Below are 19,992 nucleotides of genomic sequence, written 5' to 3'. Positions count from 1 at the left end.
ATTTATTGGCACGATAGGTAACATAAATAAAGTATTCGAGCCATGCACATATTTAACATAATATATTTGTAATGTTAATCCTCCGTAGCTGCAATTTGGTGAAACCTAACATAAAACGTTAGATTAGTATCGCCAAATGCATATAGATAAGAGAATACATTGTACATCGATATTAGTCACTTCGAACTAAATTAACAGCACCCGTTCACGGCGACTAGTGCAGTATTTAGAATTAGAACAAATGTAGGTAATTACATAGCATAAAAGCAAAAACCTATTTTTATTAATTCTTTTATTATAATCCAGAAAGTTAAACTTCTACCCCCTTATTCATAAACGTTTTTGAATAAGGTGGTTTGTTTCCACAAAACTTGGTAACGTAGAAGTACTAGTGCTCGACGCTGCACTAGTATTCGACATGGGCATTTTATGTCAAGTGACAAGGATGAAATTTGAATACAGAAAAATCTTCGCCGTTCAAATTTAACCTATATTACTTTGACATAAAGTGTCCATGTCGAATACTAGTGCAGCGTCGAGAACTAGTACTCTACCTTAGTTGGGATTTATTGTAGAATATGGAAAAGTTGCCGAAACAACAAGTGCCAACACATTTGATAAAAAACCGGGCAAGTGCGAGTCGGACTCGCGCACGAAGGGTTCCGTACAATAAAGCAAAAAAAAAAACGGAAAATTGCAAAAAAAAAAGGTCACCCATCCAAGTACTGACCACGCCCGACGTTGCTTAACTTTGGTCAAAAATCACGTTTGCTGTATGGGAGCCCCACTTAAATCTTTATTTTATTCTGCTTTTAGTATTTGTTGTTATAGCGGCAACAGAAATACATCATCTGTGAAAATTTCAACTGTCTAGCTAACACGGTTCGTGAGATACAGCCTGGTGACAGACAGACGGACGGACGGACGGACAGCGAAGTCTTAGTAATAGGGTCCCGTTTTACCCTTTGGGTACGGAACCCTAAAAAAACGTAAAACAAGAGCTTAAAAAATACTTTCAATGAAAACTATAGCTAACATGATCGGTCCAGCCGTTTTTGAGTTATTGCAAAAAGTTTCCTCTTCGTATTAAAAATACTTAGAAAGCCCTACACTCCTATAGTCGGTACTCATTTATGCTTGTAATGTACATGATATTTTTACTAATAGCCCCCGCCCCGTTTAGCATATTCTGACAGAATAGCAACTAGCTACGGAACCCTACGCTGAGGATGGCCCGACATGCTCCTGGCCGATTTTTTAAAATGTAACTTTAAAAATCCCACACCCCCCACACCCACAAGATGGACGGACGACCTTGTTAAGGCTGCCGGAAGACGCTGGATGCGGATCGCTTCCAACCGGTACGAATGGAGGTCCAAGGGGGAGGCCTATGTCAGCAGTGGACGTCTTATGGCTGAGATGATGATGATGATGAACTTTAAAAATAACGAAGAATAATACGATATCGTGAAGACTACCATTTTATGATGAAAACGTCAAACTAGCACTAAAAGTGTCAAGTGATTCGTAAGTGGATTAAGTCAAGAGGCTAACGGCAGCCACCGCGAAGTGGGGAGAGGGAGGGGTTTCAATTACCGTTCCTAAGAAGCTATATTCTATCAGAAGTTTAATTTGCTTTTATTTCCTGTTTTAAGGGGCTCCCCCACGCCAATGACCTTCGATCTGAATCCCTTAGTTTTCTAATGTTTTTTGTAGCTTATCATATTAACAGCAACGGCTTTAAGCAATATAGTATCCCATATTTACTTTAAAGTTCATTGTCTTCGAGATATTTGGCATCAAAGTTGAACAATTTTAGGCTAAAAAACTGGTTTTCTGGCCATAACTTTTGTGTTAATTAGTTTAAAATTAAAACCTTGGACAAGATTTTCGAGACTTCAAAGACGAACCCAAATATGTAGATTTCGTACATGTAAGATCCTTCACTGCAAACTAGATACGAAAAAACTGTTTTTTTAGACAATGTTTAAAAAATTCATACAAAAATAAGTATTCATTTTTTTCAAAATCCGGTGGTAAAACCGGAGATAAAAGATTGAAGAACCGATAACCGTTTGTCTTATAATTCTATCTGTAGTGCAAAAAAAGAAGATACGATTCAAAACTTGTCAAAAATCGATGAAAACCTCGGGTAGCCCCTTAATAAAAACTAATATGTACCACGAGAAAAGGTACCTTACGGCGAGGCCGTCGGCGCTTATGTCACGAAGCACCGCATTAGTATTGGAGCGTCGTTAATAATAGCGTAAGTGCCAGCCGCCATAAGGTACCTTTACCCGTGGAACGTCACATATTATTTCGCCAAATACTGTATAGCTATATGTATATTCAGTAATAATTAAGCGAGCGGTGAAATAACTGACGCGGCGGTATATTGCGGAGAAACTCGATATCTGCACACATCGCCGATCACAGGACACTTAGCACACATGACATGTATAACTTTATATTATACCGACTAGTATGGATTACGCAAATATACATACTGTGTCGTTGTAGCTACATATGATAGATGGGCCGAATACTCAGTATTCGGCATATTCGACAAGTTTTCTTATGTTCGTATTCGGCCAAATTATTCATTCAAAGTCCCGAATACATAGGTCACTAGATAAGTTTTGCATTTGCAATAGAGACAAATATGAAACAATGTGGTGGCCTGGCCTAGACTAGACCATGTTTGGTGGGAAAACATTTACTTCCTTTTTTTTTACTTAATTTAACTAGATTTTAATTTGGATTTACTTTTGAGGGCTTATTTACTTAATAATAAAAAATAAATTTTAACTTATATTTTGTTTTACTTTTGAGGGCTTACTCGTTTATGCAATCTTTAAAAAGGCTAGGCGCCTTTTACTGAGAATTATTACAGTGATCATCCATGTAATGTAAGGAGTCAAGATTCGATGATTTCTCCGAAACCCTTAATTTTCTCTGAACATTAAGTTTTCGTTTAACAGTAAGTACAGTCAGCAAAGCTATTAGTTTGGCACCCCTGCATACACATGTAGCATGCATGCATACATACATGCATGCATGTAGCATGCCTGCATGTATGTGTACACAATAACAACTACATTCAACATTTTATTTCATATAGTCATCACTGGATAGGATAGGATATTAGTAGAGATGCAACGGATAGTTGTTTGGCCGGATACCCGATATCCGGCCTGACCATCGGCCGGATATCCGGTATCCGGCTGCCGAATATTCGGCCAGCGGAACTATACCTACATTTCGGTTTTTCAGGTGCGCATTCTGCAGGTTTGACCTGTTTCCTAATAGTGAACGTTCGCGCGGACTCATTTCTAGGTTCGAAAATAATGAGTGCGCGTGCAAGGCAGTGGAATGATTCAATTGTTTTAAAATAATAAACAAGTACCATTATGACCGTGTCTGTTTCTTAAATCCAATTTGTTTATTCCGAAATCAAGCAATGTTAATGTTACTATCCGGTATCCGGCCGGATATTAGGTCACTATCCGGTATCCGGTCGGATAGTAAAATAATGATATTAACCGGATATCCAGTGCATCTCTAGATATTAGAATAGAAATAATTTTATTCATGTGCACAAACACAAAATAAAAACTTATACAAAACAGAGAAACATAAAAAAGAGAAAGTGCCACGAAATGGTCTCACCCCAGCACGTTACTGGCGACTTCCAGCGCTGATCTTCCGATGAGACCATCAGGTGAAACAATCACGACCTTAGAGGATATAACCAACGGAGACGCCATGTCTATAATTTTCGGTACAAAATAGTCTGCCGTTTTTTGCGGGGGAGGGGCACATCAAATGTATAGGTACGTCATGTCAGATAAACGTCAGTCCATACATGTGGTTGACCATTGGCCGCCTTTTTTCGACAGAGGGGAACGCCTGTTAATGACCACTCCGTTGGTTATATTCTCTAAGATCACGACAGGTAACATCTTAGCGCATAATATTATTGATATTTGTAAGACAGTTACAAAGCCCTAATACTGCTAACCTTTACTAGTTATATTCACCACACAAGCCTGACTGCAACCACAGAAGAAATAATAGTACTAGCGTACAGAAAGGACACTTCCTACAAACCCGAAGTTTGACAGCGATTCAGGGTCCACTATCCCTTTCGGCTATTTAGGGTTGTCAAAATTCAAGTGATTATCTTATCTGTGGACGTGCACGCACAAGGAAGTCAAGTGGTGCCAACCCTAATATTTGCTCGGAGCAATGCTGAGCCGAACGGAGCCGAGTTGGACCGAAGTCAGGAGTGTCTCCCCACTGCTGCAACAGTGACATTGGACCGATAGCTGACACGACACGACAAACAACCACAGTAAACACAAACTAAAGTCCGCCTAAGATAACTGTGCACTGACTTGAACAGAGCCAAGTGAATCAGTGTCATTGTAAATTCCTTATTTTCATAGAAATCTGACATTAATGATGCCATGCAGAGTTAATTTGGTCGAAATCTACACATCAACGTATCCTAAAAAAAACACATACAACTGTCGAAATAGACTACCTATAATAACTATATTAGCTATTGTAATTTGAATTTTCCTTCTTTAGTAATAAAGTGGCTATTTGAGAGTAGGTTACGCACGTGCACATCTACGCACGCATACGCAACCGGTGTGCGCATGCTTTTAATGTTTATAAAATGACTTACCTTTTTCTTCAAGGGTATGCTAAGGTAAAATGTCCTAGCCAATGGCAATGGAAATTCCGACGCTTCAGATAATCTATCAGTGGCGGATCGTCCATAACAGTCGATTGCCAGAAGTTATAAAAAAAACATATCGTCGGGTGACAAGCAAAAGTCACTAAGTACTATCAAAAAATTAAAGTAACAATGCACTTTATTACACTTGAACACGGTTTATTGTCCAATAATTTCAATGATGTTAGTTAGTGACTTTTGCTTGTCACACGACGATATATACGAGAGCAAAGTCCGACATGTAAGAATAGTTTATAATTTATATCATTCGTCGATTTAAATTTTTCAAACACAAAAAAAAGTTCACATCTACGTTAGCTTTGTGCCCCAGTGGGTTTTACATTTAACCAGCTTCTACTATGCTCGCTTGGCTTAGCCACTCTTAACAAATTGTTAGAACTGTAATCTAACATATCTCACAGTGTCGATAGTGGTGGCCTGACTATCAAGTAGGCAAAGGACTAACCCCCTTATTCATAAACGTTTATTAAAGTTGACAAGACGATAATAATCGTTTGTCCCTTTCCATCAAACCAATACGTCGGAAAGGGACAAACGATTATTATCGGCTTGTCAACTTTAGTAAACGTTTATGAATAAAGGCCTGTGCACACCGGCTGCGTGTGCGTACGTGCACGTGCGGCGTTGTAGTATACAGATCCTTATGAGAGATGGCACACCGCTTGCGTGACGTGTGCGTGTGCGGCTCCAACATTTTAGCGCACGCACACGCGCACGTCACGCACACGCAAGCCGGTGTGGCTCGGCCTTAAGGGGGTAAATATTTGCTCAAACTTGTTAAATAATTCTGTGAAAACATTTCACGGAATCACGGCACAAAACATTACGATGCACATAACACTGCATAGACTAATCACGCGGGCTTGTCTGTCTTATCCTTAGTGTGATTTAAAGCCAGAGGCGCAGATAGAATAATTATAATGTATCCTACATATCGACCGGTCATACAATATCCGCAAACTTGATCAGATTGTCAGAGCTTAGAAACGTTTCTTCCGTAACGTATATTTAATGTGATAATCATGTCACATGCCCATAAGTAAGCGCTTGCCGCAGCCTATAGATAGATATTTGAAAGTCCAGTGCGGATATGATGGTCGTTCTTGTCTACGTGACAGCGTGATAAAACGGTGTCCGTCACTTTCTATCTCATGATGTAAAAAAGTGACAGTTGTTATATCACGTGGATAAAGATGGATAAAGCTATCCATAATACGCCGGCAGAGGTGTCTTTAAACACCAGTTTGCAGAATCCCTATAGTAGTCTATCAAGAACACCTCAGGGGTTGTGCACAAATCACGCGAGGTGTTTTTGGCTACTTTTTGACCCCTTCCCTTGGTGATATTTGGTGAGGTTTTCGGCAAACCGTGACCCCCCTCCTATCCACCCTTGCGTGATTTGTGCACAAGCCCTCAGCAGAAGAAGAGTGCACTTACCTTGGCAGCAGTTCTGTTCCACACGACGACCTTGTGGCCGGAGTTGAGCAGGTTCTTGACGATCCCGCTGCCCATGATGCCGAGCCCCAGGAAGCCGAACTTCATCTGGCTGGCTTTGATGTTCTTCTCCAGGAGGGTGTCGGAGACGTTCTCCAGGTCGAGGGGTGGGGTTTCCTGTGGAGGTATGGATGGATATTAGTTTGATATAATGTATAGGTAAGTTAGGGATTTTTTCGAGTTGTTTGGAGAACCCTAGATTTACATTGTCGACAATTTAACCTGACTGTAAGTTTACTCATTGTGCGCGGTGTAACCTGCTCTTAAAAATCTTAGCACAGGATTAGGCTTAGGCCTATATAGGCTATATACAGTGTGTTTTCTATAACAGGAGCAATAAATTAAACTAAAGGCTTTACTCCTCAAACTGACCAACATTTGTTCAGCAACTTGTAAAAATAACTCATGGTTTGATTTTTATTACACTTTAAAGTTTATTCTAAGACGCAATGTATTGCAAATTTTATTATGTTAAAAGCGTGACAAGTAACGTCAAACACACTGATGTCAGCGTACATTGAAGGCAATATTTATTTAGTATGAAAAAGAGGAAGTCTAAAGGATTCATAATTTTTTAAAGTTGCTGTACAAATGTTGGTCAGTTTGAGGAGTACAGCCTTTAGTTTAATTTATTGCTCCTGTTACAGGAAGCACCCTGTATGAACTAGTACCAAACATAGGTTTCTAAGATGTCAAAAATGGGACGGGTACCGCTGGGACGGGGTGGCCTAGTCAGCGGTCGGCAACAGGCGGCCCTCGAGCCCCCCTGGCTATTCTGTATGTAATATTGTCAAACGACAATGTCTGATAAAGTCACACTTATTAATAAATATGTGACTTTAAGTGCGGCCCGCGACCACTTCGTTAACTACTATGTGGCCCTTGGCACCTAAAAGGTTGCCGACCGCTGGGCCCTAGATGGCTGGGCGTTAGCCGCGATATATGTGAAGACTCTCCGCCACTGGAGGGCTATTCCACTTTTTCTTTAGTATGACATAGAGATGCAATGGAATGTTGTTTGGCCTGATACCGGATGTTCGGCCTGACCATAGGCGAATATTCGGTATCCGGCCGGCGGAACTATACCCGTATTTCGGTTTTTCAGGTGCGCATTGTGCTGGTTTTTACCTGTTTCGTAGTGAACTTTCGTGCTCACTATTTGATAGTTTCGAAATGAGTGCACGTGCAAGTGAGTGGAATGTTTAAATTGTATTAAAGTAATAAACGAGTACGATTCTGACCGTGACTGTTTCTTAAATCCAATTTATTGGAAATCAAGCAAAGTTACTATCCGGTATCCGGCCGGATAGTAGGTCTATGTCCGGTCTGTCGTCGTCGTCTGCCTTGTTCGATTGTCTGTCGTAAACTGGTATTTTGTCGTGTGATCGTCATGTCGAATTATGAATTTAAATCTCCGTATTTACAAATATGTCAGTCAGCCAGTCAGTCAGTCGGTTTAAGTCAGGTCGCCATGAAGGTTGAAAGCCACGACGGTCTGTATCCGGCCGGATGTTAAAATAAGGGCCGGATAGCGGATAGTAACCGAATATCCCGTGCATCTCTATTATCCGGCGGCAGGATATTGATATTTATTATTAACAAGGTTTTTTCCAGTAAATATTATTCTTATTATTATAGACTTATAGTTTAATGCCAAAGAAGCGCTGGTGGCCCAGCGGTAAGAGCGTGTGACTTTCAATCCGGAGGTCGCGGGTTCAAACCCCGGCTCGTACCAATGAGTTTTTCGGCACTTATGTACGAAATATCATTTGATAGTTGCCAGTCGCTTTTCGGTGAAGGAAAACATCGTGAGGAAACCGGACTAATCCCAATAAGGCCTAGTTTCCCCTCTGGGTTGGAAGGTCAGATGGCAGTCGCTTTCGTAAAAACTAGTGCCTACGTCAAATCATGGGATTAGTTGTCAAGCGGACCCCAGGCTCCCGTGAGCCGTGGCAAAATGCCGGGATAACGCCAGGAAGAAGAAGAGTTTAATGCCAAAGGTATACTTACAGGTCTCAATATATTGGAGGGGCGATGCAACAAGCTGGACTTCTTCGAGAAGGAGTGGTTCAGCATCGAGGGCTTCTCGTCCACGTCGGGGTCCGTGTACGAGCGGGACAGGCTGCTCTTGCTCTTCTTCTTGGCCGGGGCCTTCACGCCCGCGGAGGAGGCCCGCTTGATTGGTTTCACCTTAGAACCCAAACGTATCTATAAATAGTTAGAAGGGTCAGTTTTAAACTTAATTAGTGGGCACGAGATATCACACCATGTACATTTAACCACCAGTTATTGAACACTAACTTTTGCGTGCGTTGTTAAGCGTGAAGAGGTAAGAGATATTGAAACTCACGGCTGCCAACAAAAAAAAATTTCAAACCATGTTTTTAGGGTTCCGTACCCAAAGGGTAAAACGGGACCCTATTACTAAGACTTCGCTGTCCGTCCGTCTGTCCGTCTGTCTGTCACCAGGCTGTATCTCACGAACCGTGATAGCTAGACAATTGAAATTTTCACAGATGATGTATTTCTGTTGCCGCTATAACAACAAATACTAAAAACAGAATAAAATAAAGTTTTAGTGGGGCTCCCATACAGCAAACGTGATTTTTGACCAAAGTTAAGCAACGTCGGGCGTGGTCAGTATTTGGATGGGTGACCGTTTTCTTTTTGCATTTTTTTCCGTTTTTTTTTTTTGCTTTATGGTACGGAAGCCTTCGTGCGCGAGTCCGACTCGCACTTGCCCGGTTTTTTGAATTACTTAGTTAACATTAGAGGGGATGTGTCTTGGCATATACTACGGGCGCTCGTCCCCGGGGGGAGAGGGGGTAAAAATGAATCACGTAGTATGAGTTTTTCCTAAGTATCGCTTCAACATGCAGATCCCGATGGCAGTGGGAGAATCCGCAAAAACGTGGAATTTGAACAACTAGTTGATGAACCAAACATCATCATTGGTGTGAAGGCGCAAAGGCTTCGGTGGCTCGGTCATCTTGAGCGAATGCACAAGCGAAACAAAGACCGTTTGAGGGAAAACCTACAGCACGCCGCTCGGTCGGTCGACCTAGGTATCGATGGGCGGATGTGGTGGACGCGGATCTGCGCGAGCTCCAAGTTGAAGACTGGCGAGAAACGGCACAGGATCGGAATCAGTGGCCAGCAGTCGTGTTGGAGGCCAAGACACACTTTGGGTCGCTGCGCCAGAGGAGTAAGTAAGTGTGTCCAGTCCGGTCACATTCTATGAAATAAGTTTGCTAATCTGATGAGGAAAGCAGAGTCGCCCAACTGCGATATCTGCGACTCTGTCGAGGATGTACAGCACTTCCTAATGGAATGTGTTCGGACTCGAGACAAGAGGGCACAACTATTTGAAGCTACGGGCTATACAGTAACTGATGTTGGGGTTTTTCACTCGGTATTGGCGGAACTGCGAAATTCGTGTCCAGTTTTTTTGATATACATATAGTAACACTTATTGAAACTCATGTAATGTAGAGGCCGAACGGAGCCGACACGTCTCATTGATAAAGGCTCCTTTTAAATATGTAGATAAAAAACCGGAAACGTGCGAGTCGGACTCGCCCACCGAGGGTTCCGTACTTTTTAGTATTTGTTGTTATAGCGGCAACAGAAATACATCATCTGAGAAAATTTCAACTGTCTAGCTATCACGGTTCGTGAGATACAGCCTGGTGACAGACGTACGGACAGCGGAGTCTTAGTAATAGGGTCCCGTTTTACCCTTTGGGTGCGGAACCCTAAAAAAAGTAAGTGTCGGTTCAACATACCTTGGGCGTGGAGGTCTTCTTCTTGACCTCCGGTTCAGGCTCCTCGGGCTGCGAGTCTTGCTCTTCGCTCTCGATGTCTTCCTTGAGCTTGTCGAACTCCTCCTCAGGGTTGCGTTGGTGCCCGTCGATGTCGCCGAATTTCTGGACGATAGAAACGGGTGTTAATTTGAAGCGCTGGTGGCCTAGCGGTAAGAGCGTGCGACTTTCAATCCGGAGAACGCGGGTGCAAACCCCGGCTGGTACCAGTGAGGTTTTCGGAACTTATGTATTTCGTACATCAGTTGATATTTACCAGTTGCTTTTCGGTGAAAGCAAACATCGTGAGGAAACCGGATTAATCCCAATAAGGCCTAGTTTCCCGTCTGGGTTGGAAGGTCAGATGGCAGTCGCTTTCGTAAAAACTAGTGCCTACGTCAAATTATGGGATTAGTTGTCAAGCGGACCCCAGGCTCCCAGGAGCCGTGGTAAAATGACGGGATAACGCGAAGAAGAAGAGATGGGTTAATTTGACAGTGATTTTTAACCAGTGAGCCGCGGTTGGAAGCTGGAAGCACCTTAGGATCGCTAAGTTACAAAAAGGACAACTTCGTTGACTGCAGTCGATCACTTCCATCACATCAATACCAAAATTCAGAATGGTTCCTTATCAGGAGTTAAGAATCACTGGCCTGGTGTACTTTTCTCTATCTAGCTACCGACTCAATACAATGAGTTCTTTATAGAGATGCCCCGAATAGTGAATTTGGCCGAATACCGAATATTCGGCATAACATGCGATCATTTTGAGTCACAATTATTACGAAAACTGTTCGCCAACAAAGCACAACGTTTGCTAAGATATGTATGTATATGTTGAATAGAATTAATGAATGTAGTTAGAATCAATCAAATCAGACCCATGATAAAAAATAAAATATTTTGGAATCAACAAATGCTCAAAAACTTGCCTTGTTATATAACCACTTTCCAAGAATACATTTTAGATCTTAAATGTACAAGTTTTTGGTTATATTTTTGTGATTGATGTGATTTTTCTTTTTAGGTAGGTGTAACAGATATTCGGTATTCGGCCGAATAGTAGGCAACATTCGGCCGAATACCGAATATTCGGCAAAGTGGCCGAATAGGCCGAATATTCGTGGCATCTCTAGTTCTTTATACAACACTTTAGGGAACTGTAATGAATTTGACCATCAAGTTGTTTCGTGCTTATATTAAGACAAAGCAAAAAGTATCAAAAAAGGTTTTGCACTTCGTTTCAGCGAGACTTGCATTTTCAGAAAATGTACCTACTCTATACAATATTATAACAGTAACATAGTTTTCGAGTCTCATACCCGACTTTATCCAGCGAAAACACTCATTCCCCTCCAAAATTGCAAAAAAAAAATACGTTTAAAAAGCACTCCAATTCCATTCTAATTTTAATTTCTGGAAATGTCACTGTTGACAGCTGACATAACTAAAACAGTTTCCGCACAAGAAATTAAAATCAGAATCGGGCTCGTGGCCTGCGCCGAGACAGCTAGGTCGATATGCCCTCTCAGCACCTCTTCAGTGTGCCATTACATTGGTTAACGAACGGTAACGAGAAACAATTTTGTATAGCGGAGAACGTCTGCAAGCGATATTACTTTTTTCTATAAAATAAATATAAAATAAAATAAAATTCATTTATTTCGGACCATGGAATCCATATCGTAGCTAAATTACATTTTTTTTTAATAGCCTATATTGTGTCCCATTACTGGGCAAAGGCCTCCCCTGTGTTTCGTCACTTTTATGACATTAAATTTAAAATAATAAAATTAAAACTTATAACATTGTCAAGATCACAATTAAAATAAATTAAATTGAATTAAATTACAATAAATTACAACCACATAAAATATCTATGTTTCCTTTAATTTATTTATTATTGCGTAATATGCTGCTGTCATTCCTTTCCATACTCTTAAAGTTTATGATGGACATTGGATGGTAATGAACGATTATGGAGATAATTTATTCTTTTTAAGTTGTTGTGTAGTGGCTGGTTTCTTTTGGAATGAATGAAAATTAAGATAGAGGAATAAAGTGTCTCAGTACATATTTTTGACTGCTGATGTCTGTATGATTTATAACATCCGTTAAGTTTTTTTTTTTGATGCTGCTAATGGAGCTATATGGAAATAAGATGGAAACAGCCGACCGGTACAAGTACCTATCTAGGCTTGTAATAGCCTAGCCAGCCATATATTATCTCACAAGTGACCTAAGAGATATTATAGAGTTTTGGCGGTTCGAGGGCATAATTTTCCTTGCAGTTTCACACATAGTATAGGAGAAGCTGGAGAAGTAACTGAATGTCGTTCAAGTCCTATTACCAATCGTTTTATACTTAGCGGCGTGTGGCTTAGCTGCACTCAAAAACTTGCGAGTCTATGAAATGTTTAGGGTTCTGATGCGACGCCTATATTTTGGAAGACGTTTGGCATATTTACCGACTTCCACGCCATAATGAGAAAAAATATACTATCAATTTGAAGTTGAAACCAGGGCATGCCCAAAATTATAATAAATGTGCTAATTGACCGGCCAGTCAGTGTTTTGCCAAGTTATTGGATGTCGGAACTAATAAACCCTAATTCTGAACATGTTAACTAAACTAGCTTACACTCATTTTATTAACCTTTGTAGTCTCAAAAAAGTAAAACACACAAACTAAAAAAGGCGCTCCTGCTTAACCTTACAAATTGGACAACATAACGTTCTCTAATATTCCTATGACCTACCTACCACCACCACCATGACCTACGGTGCCGAGACATGGACGCTCAATAAGGGGGCTGTGCATAAAGTCCGCGTATCACAGAGAACCATGGAGCGTGCCATGCTCGGTATCAAGGAATGTCGAAATCCGTCGCCGCACCACAGTGCATGGTGAATGGTGGCCGTTTTCGGATGAAAGAAGCGCCTGGCGTCCGTTGGCTCTTTAGGTGGACAACATCCGGAAAATTGCGGGTCATTTTTGGATGTGACTAACTCAGACCCGGGACAAGTGGCGTACTGGAAGAGAGGCCTATGCTCAGCAGTGGGCGATAAAGGGCTGATATGATGATGATGAATATTCCTATGCACTAATTTCCACTACTATTAAGTATACTACTATACTGTTTAGTCCTCCTCATCGTTGTCGATGACCCTAAATAAACATTATGGACGTTGTCTAGCGTGAGCCCTTATGTGGCTGGTCAGGCCGAACTTGGTCTTAATTGGCGTTGCTGATCTCTCTTTCCGTAACTTGTACTGGTATACTATACTACCAATAACCATTATAACTATTCGTTGGGGTAGTAACATTTAGAAGGTTGGTAAGTAATACCTTCTGGAAGGTAATGAGTTTTTCCGGATAATAAATGAAATAAGACTGAAATTAATGCTGCCCCATATCCCATATGATGTGATGGCATTTATTTATCAACATTAATTTCAATCCAATTTCATTTATTATCCGGCAAAACTCATTACCTTCCAGATATCATAACTGTCCCAACGACTAGTATTAAATTCTTTTCATAATATTTTAAACGTCAAGTTGCATGAGCAGGCCTTTACTCATAAATTAATGTACATAAGTATATGAGACGTCCGTAGTTTACAACAAAAGAGCGTATGTTCGTAGAAAACTCACGGCACTTAGGTCCTTTTCTACTATGAAAACAGTTTTTAACATAATAATTTTCTGTGATAAATATTTGATATAGGGACACACATACCGCCGGGCGGACATATTAACACGCGTTGAAATGACAGCCTCGGATAAATATTATATACAACACAATGATTTACAGTTGAATCATCCTATCTTTAACCTTTTGGACATGACAGATATATCCGCACCGCAGGTTCAACTCCAAAGACCGATTAATCGGTCACAGACCACAGAGCAACATATACCTACGTGCATATGCATAAAGTTCAATTCCAGTTTTGACACTTCGGTGACGTGGCGTCTGAGTGACAACTTTTGTGTTTGACACGGCGTCGAAATGGTTAATCCCGGTACCTACCTGCGGGACTGCATATTTGCATAATTTCACTCCCGCTAGTTCCGGAATCTATATCGCTAAATCTGCCAACCGTCGCAAACACATATATGAATTACGGCGCGCGAACTCGCATACGATTTTATAGTGTATACAACATTATTTGCGGTATTTGACGTCTGTCACTCACAACAGCAATACTACGTAAAATGTCATGCACATCGAAATCACAAAGGAAAACAACTGCACTGCAAACGTTTACGTTCTACGTCTTTTTTTTTTTAATTTTAGGGTTGGCCGGTCACCATCGTTATGAATCGGTAGTCGTCTAAGTAAATCGATGTGAATTTTTCATTTTTCTTTTAATAAAAGTAAGGAAAAGGTGGATAATTAACTGTAAATATGGATATATTTATCGTCACCTAACAGACAACAAATTTGACACAGAAATAACATAAATAAACTTTAAAATAGATCCCCAGTTAGTTTAGATTTTGACGATGGGTGCGACCTACTCGGTCGGTGTATTAAATGCATTTACCTTGCGGGAAACCATATAATTCTAGCTTTATTTAAATCACAAATAAAAATTCATTATACGTCACAATTCGATACCTCAGTCTACGTGCCATCCAATCGTAATCGCTTGCTGTGACAATCGATTTGGGTTAGTTACATCTCTATATACGTCAGTCACAATGTGTCAAATAACGCAAATAATATTGCATACAGTATAGTTACATTACGGACTGTTGGTTGCATTACATCTCAACCGACCGATCAAAAACCGCAATGTAATGACACTCGCATGCGAGTTCTCGAATCATCTAAATGAGCCCTAAATAACTTACCTCGGGGTTCACGATGTACTCCTCGATCTGGCTGACGGCGTCCTTGAAGGCAGCAGTCTTGCAGGACTTGATCAGCTGCTATGACTTACCTCGGGGTTAACGATGTACTCCTCGATCTGGCTGACGGCGTCCTTGAAGGCAGCAGTCTTGCAGGACTTGATCAGCTGCTCCTTGAACTCCTGATACGGCTTGATGTTGTTGTCCTCGATCCAAGCACTGTTGACAATGGATCAGTTTAGAAGAAAGTAAAAGTATCTGGTGAGTTGGACGGGCTTCTTTTCAGTACGGTTTTGTCTCGACATGACCTCGACCAATTAATAGTCTGTCGAGTCTGCCAATCAATCCGCGAAAACAAACAAAGACAGGCTAAAGGCAGGTTAAAAAATTTCGAGACCCCTGTCCAAATTTTGCGAGCGTCCAGAAGCTTGGGGATAAAATGCACTCAGGGCTTTCGCATTTTTGCATTTGTTTAACATGAGCCCCGCACGCACCGCATAACACAGTCCACTTAGGTCGTACACGTAAACCCAATTTTTGGCATAAGAAAAGGAAGTGGGAGAAACGATTGGCCGCGGCTCTCGAGTCAAAAAGTTTGGATACCCCTGCTATGCTATGCCCTATGACCACTATCTCACAAAAACTCGGACAAGTGCGAGTCGGACCACCCGAGGGTTCCGTACTTTTTAGTATTTGTGTTCAACTATCCCGGTTCGTGAAATACGGCCTGGTGACAGACGGACGGACGGACGGACGGACAGCGGAGTCTTAGTAATAGGGTCCTGTTACTCCCGTTTTACCCTTTGGGTACGGAACCCTAAAAATGCTGGAAAAGGATTGTGTAAGAAATGCATATTTTGCTTATTTTCAGTCAATCGTCACCTAAGGAATTGACATGTGAGGACAGGCGGCAGATAGACAGAGGGTGTTTAAGCTCCAAAAAAGGATAACGGCTAGGGTACTTAGGTCTTGAGTTTCAAAATTTAAGTTTTTTTTCTTCCAAAAAGGAATTAAGTAAGGGTACCATTAGATTCCTTAATTTCATACAAAAGAGGTTGTATAGCAATTACATACATATTTTCCATACTTCAAGATGCGCTCTCAGTGACCGTGACGTCAAGATCACTTATCGTTTTGTTAGCGTTGCGCGAGTGAAGTACGTACTTTCGGAACTTGACTATCATTAAATAACTAGGAAGAACACTGGGAAGAACTAAGATGATTTTTTTTTTTCAGTTGAATGCATTCCACGATAATAATTGTGAACATGATCGGTTGTGCCCTTATTTAGTTCTCTTCTTCTTAAAGGCCAGCGCAAACCGGCGGAGCGTAGCGCAGATCACCGAGGAGCATTTACGCCGCGCAACGCACACCGGTGAGGTAAAATCCCCCGACATACCGCGAGCGCCTGCACAGTCCGGCGCTCGCGGTCGGCGCACCACGGAGCACTTCGGCGCAGGCCGGGGGATGCCGCGGCATGCCGCCGCGTGTACTCTATCACAAGGGATTAGTGACTAGTATTCATGAGTTCTCCCCCGTCGTCCCGGCGCTACTCCGGCGCACTCGGGAGGCCTCGGCGCATGCCGCGGGAGGTCGGTCTCAAAGCATTTAAATTTATACCTGAAGGTAATTGAAATAGGGAAGAAAATACATTGATAATTTTAAAGTGATCTGCGCTGCGCTCTGCCGGTTTGCGCAGGCCTTAAAGGCGTAAGTGCCGCAAAGATACGCCCTTTTGCTCGTGTGACTTTTTGTATGGGTGATTCAGGAGACGTGAGCAGGACTAAGACTGCGCATTTTGTAAATTATAAGCAACTATTTCGTATCAGTATTAGTGAGACTAACGTTAATTTTCTACTCGTGTTGAAAAAAAAATTAATAAATTTATTTACGACATGCATGGTCACCCTAAAATTAGAATACTAAACTACCGATATTCTGTGTCAAATTGAATGTCATCACTGTCATCACGGTCTGGTTACTTTTGAAAACTCGTATTTCACTCAAGTTTGACAGTTTATTTTCTTCGTAATCAAAATGCTGTCATTACGGTTAAAGAGGTTTTATGTTTATTAATTAGGTCTTGTAGGGTAACCATGATTGTAGACAGTTAAATTTGCCCTCACCAAAAAGTTAAAAATAGGAAAAAGTGTAGTTGTTTCACCTAAATACGACGGTGATCGATCAAGTATCAGTTACTGAGTGTGCAGGATTAGTCCTGCTCACGTCTCATGAATCACCCTGTATATACCTATCTGCAATTTGGCATAGGTCAATCACGCCGTGGTAAAATAAACAGAAGAAGGGGAGCACGTAATGTGGGGATGATTTTTTTTTTCACTTCAACTCTGTAGTGTAGGGTGTCATTGGATAGCACTTTTGAAAAGAATTGCGGTATTTGCGGTATTTAAGATCAACTTACGGATAGTGTAGGAATCTACGAAAATAGTAGCTCCGAAATTAAAACAAAAAATGTTCATTCCTCTCTCTAACTGTAGAACCGTGGGTCCAAAAATATATTAACTGTTAAATTAAAAAAAAAAATAGAATAGAAAAAAGTATTTTCTATAAGAATTTACTATTCTATTCTAAAAAAAATTAAAACCTACGCTATACGGCAAAAATGCCTTACATCATTTTCGAAAAGAACTGATACTCTACAAACTGCTGGATCGGTATCTCTTAAATAAAGAACCACCGCAAGGAAACTCGCTTTCACGTAAAAAACCGCATCGAAATAGGTCCATCCGTTGGAGAGCTACGATGCCACAGACATACATACATTGGCGTTAAAAGTATAAATATAATACCCCTGTTTTTGCGTCGGGGGTTGAAAAAATCATGAAAGTAAAGGGTTAATAGAGACTTGCAATCAAATAGTTATTTAGATACAAGTGCGCAAAATAGGAAATTAATGAATAGACACGAGTTGCGAATTACCTATTCGCACGTGTATCATATACGTTTTACAGTACATATCGCCCTTTGAATTTTCAACGTAGTTACGTAATGTGCTTATTATAAAATCAAAAATCAAATCAAAATCAAAATATACTTTATTCATGTAGGCTTAGCAACAAGCTCTTATGAATCGTAATTAATCTTAATCTAATTATCAGAGCAATTTATTGAGGTTAATATTATTCCATAATAAAATTGGATTATTATACATGTCAAATTTAACACTAAGAATTTCACAAAAGGATCGTCAAACATTTAAAAAAAAAATTGTATAAAAAAATACTAGTCTAGAATTTCTAGAATAAAATCTAAATGTCAAAAAAAGCATAAGTAACAAACAAGTAGATAATATTACATCGGAATATCCATTTCCTCATCAATAATCAAATATACCTAATAAATAAATAATCATTTCGAATAACAATTAATCCCACGTTGTATTATCATTCATGTAGTCCTGTGTGGTATAATAAGCTTTGGAAATAAGTTTACGCTTTACATAATTCTTAAATTTATTAATAGATAATTCAGTAATATGGTTTGGAAGTTTATTATAAAATCTTACACAATTACCCATGAATGATTTTTTAATTTTATGGAGCCGAGTGAAGGGCACTGCGAACTTATGTTTATTTCTAGTATTAATATTATGGATTTCACAATTTTTCCTAAAATTTACAATATTTTTATGTACATACAGAATATTCTCATAAATGTATTGACAGTGCACTGTCATTATGTCAATTTCCTTAAATTTATCTCTAAGTGAGTCTCTATGGTTCATTTTGTATATTGTTCGAATAGCCCTCTTCTGCAGAACAAAAATGGTATTTATCTCTGAAGCACCGCCCCACAGTAAAATACCATATGCCATAATGCTATGGAAGTAACTAAAATATACTAATCGAGCTGTTTTCACATCAGTTAACTGACGGATTTTGCTCACTGCAAAAGCTGCAGAGCTCAGTCTATTCGAAAGAGTAGCAATATGGGGACCCCACTGGAGTTTAGAATCTAAAGTTATACCAAGAAAAACTGTACTATCAACTAATTCCAATTCCTCATCCTTCACAATGACACTTGCTTGCACATGCCTTACGTTACTACTAGTGACAAACTTAATACATTTAGTTTTTTTCTCATTTAACATTAAATTATTAACATTGAACCAATTTACTACTTTTGAAATAGCATTGTTTACATCATTGTAAGCTTGTTGCTGTCGTTTGACTTTGAAAATAAGTGAGGTGTCGTCTGCAAACAATACTATATCATGGTGGGTCTTAACAAGGAATGGCAAGTCATTTATGTAGATAAGGAACAGGAAAGGCCCCAATATTGACCCCTGTGGTACACCCATAGAGACCAATGACCCAGGTGATCGCTGTCCATTCACATCGACCCTTTGTATTCTACCATTTAAGTAGGACTTAAGTAAATTCAGTGCCGATCCTCTAACGCCGTAATAATGAAGTTTCCTGATTAATGTTTCATGACAAACACAGTCGAAGGCCTTAGATAAATCACAGAAGACACCTAAAGCATCTCGTGACTCCTCCCAGGCATCGAAAATATGCTTAATTAGCTCAACACCAGCATCGGTTGTTGAGCGACCCCGTGTAAAACCAAACTGCTTATTATGCATCAAATTATTAAAGTTAAAATGTCGTACTAATTGAGAAAGAACTAATTTTTCAAAAATCTTGCTAAATGTTGGTAGCACAGATATCGGTCTAAAGTTAGTGGGGTCAGAGCTGCTACCAGATTTAAATAAAGGAATTACTTTACTATGTTTCATTAGATCAGGAAACTCGCCGCAATCAACACTGTTGTTAAATATAACTACCAAGTCAGGCGCTACAATTTCTACTAAGGATTTGACAGCATGGACAGAGACTCCCCAGAGGTCACTAGTTTTTTTGACATTAATTGATTTAAACGCCTTTATTACATCTGAGGTACAAACATGTTCAAAATGAAGGTCTCCACAACACTCTGGAGCGTTATCTTTTAATAATGTAACAGCAGATGAGGGTGATGAATTTAAATCCTTAGTTGTAGATACTGGTACCTCGGTGAAAAATTTTTCAAATTCTGTAGCTACTTCTAAA

At 40.2% G+C, this 19,992-nt stretch overlaps 2 protein-coding genes across 4 annotated transcripts in view; both read right to left on the bottom strand.

Moving 5' to 3' along the window:
* Positions 1–19,992, bottom strand: part of LOC134670662 (protein YIPF2) — a 211,095-nt gene that overhangs the window by 169,670 nt on the left and 21,433 nt on the right. The gene's annotated exons all lie outside the window — the stretch shown is intronic.
* The window catches only part of LOC134670649 (cytokine-like nuclear factor N-PAC), a 75,311-nt gene that overhangs the window by 49,255 nt on the left and 6,064 nt on the right, over positions 1–19,992 (bottom strand). For 2 of the 3 annotated variants that reach the window (XM_063528461.1, XM_063528462.1), the window contains exons 4-7: positions 15,013–15,139; positions 10,045–10,185; positions 8,270–8,467; positions 6,203–6,376 (exon numbers count right to left, since the gene is read on the bottom strand). In XM_063528461.1, the coding sequence (XP_063384531.1) occupies positions 6,203–6,376; positions 8,270–8,467; positions 10,045–10,185; positions 15,013–15,139 (640 nt within the window). The remainder of the gene's footprint in view (positions 1–6,202; positions 6,377–8,269; positions 8,468–10,044; positions 10,186–15,012; positions 15,140–19,992) is intronic. The other variant, XM_063528463.1, reaches the window with a different exon arrangement.

This window comes from Cydia fagiglandana, chromosome 14 (genome assembly GCF_963556715.1).
Source record: "Cydia fagiglandana chromosome 14, ilCydFagi1.1, whole genome shotgun sequence".
Classification (NCBI taxonomy): Eukaryota; Metazoa; Arthropoda; class Insecta; order Lepidoptera; family Tortricidae; genus Cydia; species Cydia fagiglandana.
The sequence above is the reverse complement of the archived record's forward strand: the minus strand, read 5'-3'. Positions and strand labels throughout refer to the sequence as shown.